This window comes from Linepithema humile, chromosome 1, assembly GCF_040581485.1.
Source record: "Linepithema humile isolate Giens D197 chromosome 1, Lhum_UNIL_v1.0, whole genome shotgun sequence".
NCBI classification, from domain to species: domain Eukaryota; kingdom Metazoa; phylum Arthropoda; class Insecta; order Hymenoptera; family Formicidae; genus Linepithema; species Linepithema humile.
Genome location: NC_090128.1, coordinates 15090634 through 15104972, shown reverse-complemented (window position 1 = coordinate 15104972; position 14339 = coordinate 15090634). Strand labels below are relative to the sequence as shown.

The following is a 14339-nucleotide window of genomic DNA, read 5'->3' as shown; positions in this document are numbered from 1 at the left end:
CTGGGACTCTGTTTTCCTTTTACGTGCCTTGCGAGGCAGCGTGAGAAAAACTGCGAGATAATTTGCCTCTGGTTAAATTCTGCTAAAGCAGAGTCTGACTCAGATCAAGGGCCCTTGGAGAGAGCTCGCCTTGAAGCGAGTGAGTGAGGAAAGATCTGCGGAGAAGCTCTTTTATATTGCTTCGATCGAAGCTTGATCGCGAGAAAGCTCTTCACCGCCTGCGCAACCTAGCGGTGTATCCGCAAGCTCATAACTCGGAATAAGGCCTGCGGCGCGTAGCGGCGCCGCGGCGTATTATGCCGCGTCAGTGTAGCGGTGTGGCGGTGAGCCGCCACAGTAAGCATTATACGCCAGCGGAAAAAAGTCTTTTTTTACAAATTTTAAACAAATATAAACAAGTTATCGAATGTAAAAAAAGTAATATTAATACACTAAGTAATATTAATACACGCGAAAAAGGAGCTGCGTGGGATTGTATCTGCCAAGAATTTAATAATTCCCCATTAATTACCCAAGAAGTAAGAGAGAATTTTTATTTATTATGGAATATAAGTTATGTTAAGTTATGTGTTTGCTGCCAATATCAGCATACATATCATTTTGTACTAATATTCTTTTAACATTATAGAGAAGCATACAGCAACTAAAGAAGTTGTTGACTAATCTTAAACAAAACCAAAGAGATATAATAACGAAAAAAAGGCAAGCTAGATTTGCTACAGGTGGAGGACCGGAAAAACCTTCCACGGAAATAGATCCAGATGTTGCTCTAATAGCACCTACTTTAATGGCTACAGCCCCTGTATTATTTTCATCAAATATGAATGACAATGAAATAGAAGGTAAGTATTCATTTATCAATAGTAATTCACTCAAAAAAATGATCTTGCAATAATAGCTAAAATTTTCTAGATGTAAAAAATTAACTAAAACAGATAAAAGATTAGCAACTGTTGTGATATTGCATATGTAATTACTTAATCAGTTTAGATGACAGAAACAGAATATATATCTGTATTGTTTGTGAACTTTAAAAAGAAAGTTTCTCTAAAGCGCCTATCTATATAAGATCAATCACGTGCTAGATCACGCAATGAATAACATTTAGCAATGGTACCTAAATTTTTCAGAAGCTATTGCTAGAACATTACTGCTATAAATTCTATATGTGACAAACAATGTTTTCACAGATACGAAAAATAGCGATACATTCTTGTTGCGATATCTAGAAATCTAACTACATCAGCGAAATATTTTTTTGAGTGTTATCAAGTTGGAATGCAAAGGATAATAATAATTAAAAAGCATGTGCGCAAAGAAGTAAATCAAGTAAGCATCAAACTAACAGTAACGTAACAGTCAATATTATAATTTCCCACAATATAACTGTTGCATACAATGCAATTGCATGTTACATTGCAATTGTTACATTGTTGAGTAAAAAATTATAATATTAATAATGTTATGTTATTGTCAGTTCATGTTTACTGAGATATATTTAAAAAATATGGGCATTGTGTTTTAACTGAAAAATGTTTAACAATTAACTATATTTTTGTTTTCATTAAAATATGAAGTTATATTAAGTTCTTAAAAGAGGACTTCTGTTTCCGGTGCGATAGAGTGCGACACGTGGCGTGGAGAGAAATTTTTGGAGTGACGTGGGAAGCGAGAGGAGAGTGAAAGGAGGAGTGAGAGCGAGTGGAGGAGAGAGTGGAGGTGAGAGAGAGTGGGTGTGAGTGGGGGGAGCGCAGGGTGTGAAAGAGAGAAAGGGAAAGGGCAAGGGAAAAGAAGTTATATAGATAGGCATAGAACATAGGATATAGAGACGGACACGATCGGGATTAGGAGAAAGAGCGAGGAGCACATAGAAGATAGAAGGTAATAGGTGAGGGTGATAGGTGGCGACATAGCGGGATGGAAAGGAAATTGGAATTGGAAATGGAAGAGAGATTAAGAGAAGCGAGAGAGGGGAGAGTTAGACGCGGAAGTTATGGGTGTTTAGAGGAGATGTGGAAGAGGAAGAGGGAAGAGGCATGGGAAAAGGGGGAAGAGGAGGAGAAAGGTATATTTAGTAAAAGTAAGAAGATAACGAGGTCACCGGGGAAAGAAGAGGGAAAGAAAGAAGGAGAGCAGAAGGGGATAGAGAAGGGAGAGGAGGAGATGAGGAAATGGAAAAGGGAGATGGAGGGGGTAATGAAGGAGGTGATGAGGATGGGGTTGGAGGAGTGGAAGGAAGAAATGAGACAGATGAAGGAAGAAGTGAAGGAGGGAATAATAGACATAAGGAAGGAAATGAAAGAGATTAGAGATAAGGAGGAGGAGTGGAGGGAGGAGAGGGAGGAAATGAAAAGGCATATAAAGGGATTGGAAAGGAGAATAGAAGAGATAGAGAGAGACGGAGAGAATGAGAGGGAAGGAGGAAGGAAAGAAGGGACGGGAGAAGGAGGAAAAATAGAAATAAGAATAAAAGAAATAGAAAGGAGGATGGAAAGGAAAGAGAGGGAAGAGAGGAGAAGGAATTTGGTAATAAAAGGAATAGAGGTAAGGGAAGGGAAAAGGAAAGAAGCGGTAGAAGAATTAATGAAGGTTATAGAAGCAAAGGTAAAGATAGAAGAGATATGGAGGATAGCGGAGGATAGAGAAAAAGGAAGAGAGATAGTGGGGATAAGGCTGGAGAATGATGAGAAAAGGAAGGAGATATGGGAGAGAAAGAAAATGCTTAAGGGTAGAAAGGAAAGAATAGTAGAGGACTGGACATGGAAAGAAAGGAGGATGAGATGGAAATTGGAGGAGATAGCCAGGGAAGAGGAAAGGAAAGGGAAAAGTGTATGGATAGGATATGGGAGAGTAAGAATAAATGGGCAATGGTGGAAGTGGGATGAGGAGGAGGAGGTGCTAAGAGACGGGAAAGGGTGCACAAAAGTAGGGGGGCAGGGGGAAGGGAGATTGGGGAGGGAGGGAAGCATGGGATAGAAGAGAGAAGGGAAAGGGACGGAAAGGTGAGGCGAGAGGACGGGAGGGAAAGGGAGTGGAGAATAGCCTTCTGGAATGTGGCAGGGGTGGGAAATAAGGATAAAGAATTCTGGGAGGGACTAAAGAAATGGGATGTAATAGTACTGATAGAAACATGGATGGATAAAAAAGGGTGGGAAAGGGTGAAAGAAAAGTTACCAAGAGGATACGAGTGGGGAGTACAAATGGCGGAAAGAAAAAATAAAAAAGGAAGGGCGATGGGAGGGATGGTAATGGGGATAAGAAAAGAGATGTTGGACAAAGGGAGGAAAATAGTAACGGAGAGAGAAGGGATAATAGTGGGAAGGATAAAAAAAGGAAAACATAAATGGAGGGTGGTGGGGGTATACGTTAATGGGAATATGGAGGAGATGTTACAGAGCATGGAACAGTGGGTAGGGGAGAAGGAGGTAGAAGTGAGTACAATAATTGGGGGGGACTTTAATGCGAGAACAGGGGAGGAGGGAGGAGGTATAGAGATAGGGAAAGAGGGAGAGGAAGGAGGAGGGAAGGGGGAGGGAAGGAGAAGGAAATCGAAGGATAGGAAGATGAATAGGGAGGGGAAGGTGATGGTGGAGTTCTTGGAGGAAAGAGGATGGGGAATACTGAATGGATGCATAGAGGGTGAGGAGGAGGGGGAGTACACGTTCACAGGAGGAAAAGGGAATACGGTAATAGACTACGTAATAGCAGATGAGGATACGAGGGGAAAGATAAAAAGGCTAAGGATAGGAGACAACATAGAGTCAGACCACCAGCCAGTGGAGGTATGGGTTAAGGGAGAGGGACAAAGACAAAAAAGGAAGAGGAACGAGAGTAGGGAAAAAGGAAAAATATGGAGAGGAGTATGGAATGAGGAGGGGTGTAAAAAGTTCAAACAAAGGATGGAAGGGTTAAAATCGGGGGAAGAAGAAATGAGGGTAGAATGGGAAGGGATGGAGAGGAAGATGAAAGAGGCGATAAAGGAAGTGGAGCGGGACGTGGGGAAAGAGGAGGGGAAGAGGAGGGGATGGTGGGACAGAGAATGTGAGGAAAAGAAGAAGGAGGCAAGAAGGGAGTTAAGAGGATGGAGAAGAAAAGGAGGAGAAGGGAAAGAGTATAAAGAGAAGAAGAAGGAATATAAGGAAACGTGTGAAAGGAAAAAGAAAGAGGAAAATGAAAGATGGGAAAAAAGAGCAAGGGAAGTAAAAAGGGAGAATGAGGTATGGGAAATAGTAAATAGAGAAAGGAAAAGAAGAACTAGGATAAATGATGGGATAGGAATGGAGGAGTGGAAAGAGTACTTCATGAGGCTACTGGGGGGGACAGAAGGAAAAGTAGTAAAGGGGGGAGAAAGGAAGAGAGGAGGGGAGGGAGAGGAGAAAGAAGAGATCAGCAGAAAGGAAATAAAGGAGGCGATAAAAAAACTAAGAAATGGGAAGGCAATGGGAGTGGACGGGATACCAGGAGAAGCATGAAAATATGGAGGGGAAGAAGTGGAAGAGTGGGTCTGGAGCTGGTGTAACAAGGTATGGAGGGGGGAGGGATGGCCGGAGAGATGGAAGGAGGGAGTAGTGGTGCCGATCAGAAAGAAAGGAGAGGGAGAGAAAGTGGAAGATTACAGAGGGGTGACATTAATGAGTTCATGTTACAAGATATATACAATAACGTTGGCAGAGAGGCTAAGGAGGGAAGTGGAAGAAAAGGGAATAGTACCACAGAGTCAGACAGGTTTCAGAGAAGGGATGGGGACATTAGACAATATATATGTTTTAAATTATTTAGTGAACAGACAGCTGGGAAAAAAGAAAGGAAAAATGACGGCGCTGTTTATAGATTTAAAGGCAGCATTCGACTCGGTGGATAGGGGAATATTAGTGGGGGCAATGAGAGAGAGAGGGGTAAGGGAAGGGTTGGTGGAAAGAGTGGAGGAGGTGTTGAAGGAGACGAAAAGTAAAGTAAGGGTAGGAGGGGAGGAGGGGGGGAACTTTTGGACGGCGAGAGGAGTGAGGCAGGGGTGCCCATTGAGCCCACTAATTTTTAATGTAATGTTAGCAGATATAGAGGAGGAAATGGGGAAAGTGAAATGGGGAGGAGTAAAGTTAAGAGGGCGCAAGATATACTCCTTAGCATATGCAGACGACATGGTTTTGATAGCAGAGGAGGAGGAGGAGATGAAGGGCATGATGGAAAGGTTAGAAAGATATTTGGACAGGAAGAATTTAGAGCTGAACACCGAAAAGACGAAGATCATGAGGTTTAGAAAGGGGGGAGGGAGATGGAGGAAAAAGGTATGGAGATGGAAAGGGAAGATAATTGAGGAGGTGAAGGAGTTTAGATATCTGGGATACATAATACAGAGAAACGGAGGGCAGGGGGCACAGATCAGGGAGAGGGTGAGAAAAGCGACAACGGTGATGGGGCAGGTATGGGGGATAGGGAAAAGAAGATTCGGGAAGGATTGGGGGAGAAGGTTATGGTTATTTGATAAATTGGTATGGACGGTGATGGGGTATGGGGTAGAGATATGGGGGTGGAAGGAGAGAGAGGAAATGGAAAGGGCAGAGGAGAGATATTTAAGATGGGTACTGGGAGTAGAGGCAAGGACGCCAGGATACTTGGTGAGAGAGGAACTACAAAGGGAGAAACTAAGGGGAAGAGCGGGAAGGAGGGCGTGGGGGTTTTGAAAAAAGATTAGATGAGGGGAGGGGAAGTGAGATAGCGAGGGAATGTAGGGAGGAGATGAAAGAGAGATTCAAAGAGGGAAGAGTGAGATCGGAATGGGAGGAAAAAAGGAGGAAGTTCTTAGAGGAAAGGGAGATATCAATTGAGGAGGTGGAGAAGAAGAAAGAGAAGGGAGAGGCGAGGTATGAGGAATTAGAGAGGAGGGACAAGGAGAAACAGAGAAAGGAAAGAAGGGAAAAGATAAGTGAATCGAGGTTTAGTAGATGGTACAAGGAAGTAAAGGGGAAAGGGATACCGGATTATCTAAAAAAAGGATGGGGTGAAAGCAGATGGAAGAGAGTGGCAAGATTCAGGTTGGGGAATGAAGTAAGGGAGGGAAGGTACTGGGAGGAGGAGAAAAAAAGGAGATGCAGATTATGTGGAGGAGAGAGGGAAACATGGGAACACGTATGGGAGGAGTGTAGAGAGTGGAAGGAAGGAGGAGGAAGCTGGCAGGAGGCGGTAGGCTGGGTATTAGGAGAGGAGGGAGAAGGGGAACGGTGGATGAAAGAGATAGAGAGAGAAAGAAAGGGGAAGGAGGAAAGGGAAGGAAATATGGAGGAGGAAGAGAGAATGTGTGAAGGAGAGAGAGATGCATGAAAGAAAAAAGGAAAGAGAGAGAGAGGAAAAAGGAAAGAGAGAGAGAAAAAGGGAGAGAGAGAGAGAGAGAGAGAGAAAGGGAGAGAGAGAGAGTGAGAGAGTGAGAGAGAGAAAGAGAGAGAGAGAGAGGGAGGGAGAAGGGGCGAAGTAGTTGGACATAAAAGATATACAAAGCAATGGAAACGGAAGTCCCAGAGGCGAGATGTGTGTGTGTATAGGTAGGGGAGGAGGAGGGTGGGCACATATGGCTCACGCTCCTGCTCCAAAAGGCGGTTAGGTTAAGATAGGATTAAGGATAGACTAAGTATAGACTAAGTATAGATGTAAGGAAATGTATGGCGAGAAGAAAAGCTTGTAACCCTAAGGGGAACAATAAATTATTCATTCATTCATTCATATTAAGTTCTTAAAACAGCTATTGTTTCACTTATAGCTTTGTTTTATTTGTTCTTGAATTCTAGATCAAAGATAAATGGTGCAAAATAACAGCGAGGATGTAGACATTGAATTTTAGAAACGTTTGCAGAAAATAATAAAGAAAATGAAACAATATTATGTGAAACTATAACATCAGTTGCCAAAGATATGTACTATTCAAATGTATATTTTTTCATTTATCTTTAATGAATAACATATTGTATTGTTTTTGTATTTATTTCTTTTCGTAGTATTTTTGTATTTCACTTATCTTTAATGCAGTGCTCGGAATTAGTCTGAACATTTCAGCCGATTTTCGTGGTGTACGCCTCCTTTCCTCTCCTTACCGCGCGCGCCGCAGCCGCTAGGGTCAGCGCCGCCGAGCGTTAGGAGCGGCACTATCTGATTAGGTTCTATGAGTAGGTTCTTCTCCCTATTTATTAAAATTTTTAAAAATTTATTAAAATTTATTAAAAATAAATTTTTTTTTTAAATTTATTAAGTGGAAATATTTCAATAGATTTCTACGTCACCCATAAGGTACTGTTGTGTGTCGAAAGACTACAACGAGATATTTTAATTTAGCAACGCTATTGTTTAAAGAATTAGCAAATAAAACTTTCAACTCGAAGCACGTTCTTAGAAAGACGAATAAGGTATTTAAAATTAACAAAGATATTGACTAATGCTATTCTTTAGACAAGTAACAATCGATTATAATTAAACGCTGAGGCGTTAACCGCATGAGGAAACGATCGGCGGATTGCCTCACAAACAAGCGAAGTAGATCAGCATTCACGGAAAGCAGACGTTGCTAACCTTGATACTGATCTGTATAAAAGAAGGTGACTCGATCGTCACCACGGGTTTTTAAGTTTGATCTAAGCACGAGCTGCACGTCGGTATCGCGAACTCCGAGTTTGTATCTTACGCGATCGTAACGACTGTGAGGAAGCCGTTAAATAAAGTGTACGCGAGTGCTAAGTGAATAAAGATATTTTATTTCTCATTGAACATCGTTCAATAATTATCTCCCTTGGATCAACCCCCTTGGCCCTACACGACGGATCCCGAATCCTGCGTTGGCCCGCGACGAGATCTTTGAGTCACGGGCACGGCGTAACAGTACTAATACTGACACGTTTTTCAAAAAGTGGTTTCTATCTACATTATTGCATCAATTGTTCATTCTCATAAAAGGCCAAGAAAATCTAATTAAGAAAATCTCTTTTATATATATTTTTTTTTAAATTAAGAATTTATTTTTATCTTTAGTGGAATAGGTCTACGGGGGAAACCACTTAAAAAAAAACGCGTCAGCATTAGTATCTCATGGGTGACGTGGAAATCTATTGAAATATTTTCACTTAATAAATTTAAAAATAAAAAATTTATTTTTAATAAATTTTAATACATTTTTTTAAATTTTAATAAATAGGGAGAAGAACCCACTCATAATCAGATAGTGTCGCTCTTAACGCTCGGCGGCGCTGGCCCTAGCGGCTGCGGCGCGCGCGGTAAGGAGAGGAAAGGAGGCGTATACCACGGAAATCGGCTGAAATGTTCAGACTAATTCCGAGCACTGCTTTATTGAATAACGCATTATGTGTATGTGCGTGCGTGCGTGCGTGTGTGTTTATGCGTACGTTCATGTGCATGTGTAATGGGTATATAAAATGTACGTATATAAAATGATTTTTTTAACACCTTTAAATATGTTATATTTTTTTTACAGAAAAGTTTATAACCAACACTAACAAGCCTACCGACACTAGCAAGGTTGCGAAAAAACGCAAATTCACAGAAAGAGAAACGGAAGAAGAACTTAAAATTCAAAGAATAAAATTTATAATAGAGCAGGAACAACAGTTAGCAAAGGCCAAATTAAGGCATGAAGAAAGGATGGCTGCTATAATAGAAATTAATTTAAAAGAAAACAATACATTAGAAATAAGAGCTAATTCAGCAAAAGCTGAATTAGCAGAACTTCAACTAAAAAAAGAAAAAGATCGTATTTATAATCCACTTGACTCAAAATAAAAAAACTCATATATTAAAAACTTAACTTATAAAATATACTTATAAAAAAAGTTACTTTGTTTAAATAATTATTTGTGTATATATATATGTTATTATATATGTTAAAATAAATATATATATAAATATATACAAAATTTTTATTAACCCTTTTATTTTTTTAGAATTAGATTATATAGATTATGTAGAATTAATATTAAATTATACATAATTTAAATTCAACAATAGATTATAGGTGTTATAAATGTTTTATAATTTTATTTGATATTTTATATACTTCACAATCATAATTTTAAAAAATTGGTTTATTTTTGGTACATGACTGATAATGATATATACGGTTATATAAATATATTTATAAATATGTGTTGCGCCTACTTCGGTAGCGGTAGGCGCTGCGTAAAGATTCGGGATTCGCCGTGCTGGTCAAGGGGGCTTTGGCTCGGAGAGTTTAGAATAATTATGCACTTTAAATAGATTGAATAACTTTTATTCGGTATCTTTTTATTACACTTGTCATCTCACTCACTCGGCGACCGTACTACCGTGGTTACACGTGTACGCGACGTGTCGTGCTTCGTCCGGAACCTTGCTGATTAATAACCCGCGGCGCCTTGTGTGCCGCTTTAATTTATACGGATCAGTGTTCGGAACACAATGAGACCTGAACTATATCGATCCATTGTGTTACCAAAATGTTGATCTGTTTAACCTACTTTAGACGCAAGTGACACTCGGGCTTCTAAGAACGAGTGCTCGCGTCAGCGCCTAATTGTTTAATAATTAAATAACTTATGTCACAGGATTCTCGAGAAGTGGCCTCGATTAATGGCCTTCTAAATGTTTATTATTGTTATTGCCTAATTAACCTATAATTATTACGTTGTGGTTTTTCGACACACAACATCCCTCCCCCGTTAAAAGAAGAAAACGTAGGTACGAAGTTTTCGTTTGTTTAGTGCAGTTGTCTCAGTAGTAACCTGAGTAGTGCATGTTATAATGATTTACAATTTTATGCATTCCGGGGTTGCGAGAGTTTTTGAGTTTCCCTTTTTCTTTTCGCTAAAACAATTACCATTCCTATTAATATGGTTAACACAATAAATACGATGGCTACAGAACTAGTGACCATAGGATAAATAAATGTTGGCTTTTTGAATTGCACAACATTACTTTCTTCTAATTCCTTATAATTTCTTTTATTTCTCTTCCTAAGTCCATGAGTTCCTTAGGGCTTTGAATGATTTTCTTTAATTTTATTGGTCTGATTGCCTCCTCGGGCTTATTTATGACCGTCTCTTTTATTAGAGTTAAATTAAATTTCGGCAAAAAGGCTTGAATGCTAGTGTCGCTTGTTGACGTTAAAGTCCTGATGGTCATGTCCGTCGTAATTATTTTACAATTATTTACTAATGTAATTCTACCTGTGCGTTCGATTTTGATTCGCATATCCCTTTTATTTTTGCACTGTATAATTATTTCCTGTTCTTTATTAGTCGAATACAGCCACGAATTTTCTTTGTTTAGAGCTATCCAAATCGTTTGGTTAGATTTAATGTATCTAACGTCGCACGCATTTTGTTTCGCTAGTCCCGCGTACAACTATACTTCACAGAGTGCTCTCGGATTTATAGAGTATACTGGACTGTCTGGTTCACAAATATATTGATTTACGATTTTTACACACTTACTTAAATTTTCTACCATCATGGTTACATAGGAGGGTAATTCCAGATTAACGGCAATTACATGTTGGTTTATTTCCGTAAAGGTAAATAGTTCGCCATGGTTATGGACAGGTAGATGAATTATCTTTATTAACTTATACTTAGGATAAGATACAAGTGGAAATCTTAATATAGTGTACACAGTGTCGTTCGCATAATACGCGTTAACAGTGGTCAATTTTTCTAGTAACGGCCATCCACTATTTTCGAGGGCAAAGGGGAAGTGCGTCCCTTGAGGCAAGTGTGGCGTTATCGCTCGCAATTCGCTAAAAATTTGCTCTACCGGAACTAACCTAGGGTGTATAATTTCGTGTGTAGCGTAAGACAAGTAGTCATATACGTTTTGTACGTCACGCTGTAAATCGGTTAACATTTTGTTAATAATAGTGCAATATTCGTTTATTTCTTCGCTTTTGATAATTAACAATGTGCCGTTGTAGATACGCTTATCTAGATCGTATAATCTTTCGTTATTCTGTTCGATAGTTTCTTCTAAATCACTGATATGCGCTATTGTAGTATTTAATACTTTTAATTGGTTATGCGTTACGTGCGTAAGCGTCTTCTGGTTATTTTGTATTAGCATCAGTTGTTCGTTTATTTGTTTTTCATCGTCGGCGTCCATAATGCCGTATAACGATTTAACTAGCGAACCTATTCCGTTAATCAATCCGCGCTTTCTATTTGATGAATCCTTATAGATACTGTTTAATCTGTCTATTAGTGCAGCTAATCTAACTTCATCTTTCTTTATTAATTCTAACAGATTCGCGAATTTGCTTTTCTCTGGACGAGTAGGATGTATCGTGTCCCGCGCGCTTTCGGCTCGCTCGACCCATTCTCTGATATGCTCATGACGCTGACCTAACAACGATACTTCGAGTTTGATCACTAGTTTCCAGGTAGAGTCTATAATGTTCAGGTCTCCAATCTCCTCGAAATATAACCCAGACTCTTGCTGGAATCAGTCCAAGGTGACGGGTAGGTCTGTCTCAGGTTGCGTCGCAAGCGCTTCCCGGAGAATTAGATACCTGTTATCAGGTGGTTATAAAGTTACATTGGATATGAATGAGCATTTTTACCGGTGGGTCGTTAGAGAGCGAGTGGCGCGTAGTTTAATACTGTTTCGACTCGCGAAGATGAACGAGACCTTCCTTGTCGAGTCTGATTTGAGATGTGGCGTGTGTGTCGCCTCCATCTACCGCGGAAGCCTTTCCCGCTCCGCAAAGACCTGGTAGACGTGACGGCGAAGTTTGAGGGGGAGTTGCCCCCAAGTTTTCTCCGGGGGGTTTTCCGGTTTGGGGTGCTAGTATCCCATCTGATAAAGTGCATGGAGAAACAAGAGGAGGCGGGGAGGTAAGTGTTTATTGTTCCACAAATAATTTTAAACGATTTGCATGAACGACCATGCTTTTTCTCCCCGCTTTTATAGTGTAATTCACGTCGGAATTTTGTTTAATTATTGTGTGCGGTTCTCTCCATAAAGATTCTAATTTCTTAGAGCGTCCGCGGTGCAGTGTTTCATCGTATAACAATACCTTGTCGCCTGCTCTAAACGTGCTTACATTAGTCTTTTTGTCGTAGCATTCTTTTGATTTTGCTTTCTCCTCTTGCATGTTCGCTTTCGCTACCTGGTGTGCTGCACGCAATCTTTCTTTGAACTCGGATACGTAGTCATACGTATACGTTAATTTTGGAGGACATGTCAGGGCCGTAGGGAGCGTAACTTGGTGTCCGTACAACAGTTCAAATGGCGTATAACCTGTCGCTGTATGTGGTGTAGTATTGTATGTGAACATCGCGTAGGGCAGCCATTCGTCCTAATTGGTCTGATCTCTGTTTATGTAGTGTCGCAAGTACTCTGCTAGTGTCCTGTGCGATCTTTCGAGCGCGCCGTTACTTTCCGGGTGGTACGCGCTTGTACGAATCTTCTCAATTTTTAACAGTTTGCAAGTGCTCTTAAACACTTCACTCATAAAATTCGTTCTCTGGTCGGTGAGAATTTTATCAGGCACTCCGTATTCCAAAATTATTTTTGTAACGAATGCCTTCGCTACTGTACCAACTTCCTGATTTTCAATGGGCATTGCCTTGCTCAGTTTCGTGAAATGATCTTGAAATGTTAGTACGTATTTGTTTCCGATTAGAGTTACGGTTAACGGTCCTACTATATCTAGTGCGCATTTTTCGAATGGCCTATCCGGAGTATCGGTAATAATCATTGGCGCTTTACTTCGCCGTTTTAATTTATTCTTTTGGCAATGCTCGCATTTGGCAATGTATCGTTCTATGTCTTTTGTTAACCCTCTCCAATTGTGAGTTAGACGGATTCGATTTATAGTGCGTTGCACGCCTTGATGCCCGCCTATCAGTGCATCATGATACTCATATAGTATTTGCTGTTTCTCTTCCTCTGTGTACCTTTTTATCTCTTTTTCGCTATCTCTTTCTTTTTCCTCTTCGTCACTCTCTTTCTCCTTGTCGATTATATGTATATCGTGAGCGACGTTGCGACTTAGTGCGTCAACATTTGTATTGTATTTTCCGGTTTTGTGTACGATTTCATAGTCGTACTCTTCCAATTTCAGTCTCCATCTAATTAGACGAGATCCTGGATCGGTCATGTTAAACAACCAAATTAGCGGTTTATGGTCGGTGACAATTTTAAATTTGGTCCCGTATAGGTACGGTCGAAAATGTTTGACCGCCCACACAATCGCGAGTAATTCTTTTTCCGTCGTGTTATAATTTTGCTCTGCACGAAAAAGAATTCTGCTAGCATAAGCTATTGGTCGGTCTTGTCTTATCACTCCTTGTGACAAGATACCTCTTATCGCGAAATCCGATGCGTCGGTAGTCAGTATAAATTCATCGTTGAAATTTGGATACTGCAAGACGGGAGCGGTAATTAGTTTCTCTTTTAAATTGTCAAAAGATCCTTGCTGCCGCTCTTGTGTCCACTCGAATTTTACTCCCTTTTTAATCATTTCGTGAGTGGTTTGACTATTTTCGAAAAATTTTCGATAAATCGTCTATAATAGCCCGACAGTCCTATGAATGATTGCACATCTTTGACTCGTTTTGGCGTAGAAAAATTCTTTACTGCCTGGATTTTTCCAGGGTCAGGCATAATTCCGTGTTCGGTAATTATGTGTCCTAAATATGCCACTTCTTTTCTAAGAAATTCACACTTGTCCGGCTGTAATTTCAGATTATTGTCGCGTATTTTTTGTAATACTTCTAATAGTCGTCGGTTGTAGTTTTCTAAACTAGCGCCGTATATCACGATGTCGTCTAAATAGACCAGACACCGTATTCCTTGTATGCCCGCCAGAATAGTATTCATTAATTTTTGAAACGTTGCCGGGACATTCTTTAGCCCGAACGGCATCCGATTAAATTCATAATGCCCGTAGGGCGTTGAAAAAGCCGTTTTTTTCTTATCTCTGTCTGCCATGGGTATTTGATGATAGCCCGATGCCAGATCTAACGTTGTAAAATATTTCGAATTCCCTAGTTGGTCCAAAATATCTGTTATATTTGGCAGTGGAAAAGAGTCTCCGACTGTTAGGTCGTTTAATTTTCGGAAATCGACCACTACTCGCATTTTAGGTTTTCTCGAAGCGTCTGTTTTCTTCGGTACCACCAAAAGTGGTGCGTTCCATTGACTCGAGCTTGGACGTACGATATCGTTTCTTAACATTTCCTGTACCTGTCTATTTACTTCGGCCTTATGCTTCTCCGGTAATCTATACGGTCGCGTATTTACGACGGGTGCCGTACCGGCTCGAGTTACGATCTCGTGTTGCAGTGCCTCGGTGCAGGTCAGGGGTTCTCCGT

At 40.3% G+C, this 14339-nt stretch overlaps 3 protein-coding genes across 3 annotated transcripts; all 3 read left to right on the top strand.

Moving 5' to 3' along the window:
• Window positions 1–1917: 1917 nt before the first annotated feature.
• On the top strand, window positions 1918–2976 carry LOC136997418 (uncharacterized). Its single transcript, XM_067348148.1, has one exon. It carries the CDS (start codon window positions 1918–1920, stop codon window positions 2974–2976), a length of 1059 nt encoding a protein of 352 aa, XP_067204249.1.
• A 158-nt stretch (window positions 2977–3134) lies between these two features.
• LOC136997471 (high mobility group nucleosome-binding domain-containing protein 5-like) lies at window positions 3135–7749 on the top strand. Its single transcript, XM_067348378.1, has one exon. It carries the CDS (start codon window positions 3135–3137, stop codon window positions 4470–4472), a length of 1338 nt encoding a protein of 445 aa, XP_067204479.1. The 3' UTR covers window positions 4473–7749.
• LOC136997415 (coiled-coil domain-containing protein 34-like) lies at window positions 5737–8775 on the top strand. Its single transcript, XM_067348146.1, has 2 exons — window positions 5737–5998; window positions 8471–8775. Exons 1-2 carry the CDS (start codon window positions 5737–5739, stop codon window positions 8773–8775), a joined length of 567 nt encoding a protein of 188 aa, XP_067204247.1.
• Window positions 8776–14339: the final 5564 nt, after the last annotated feature.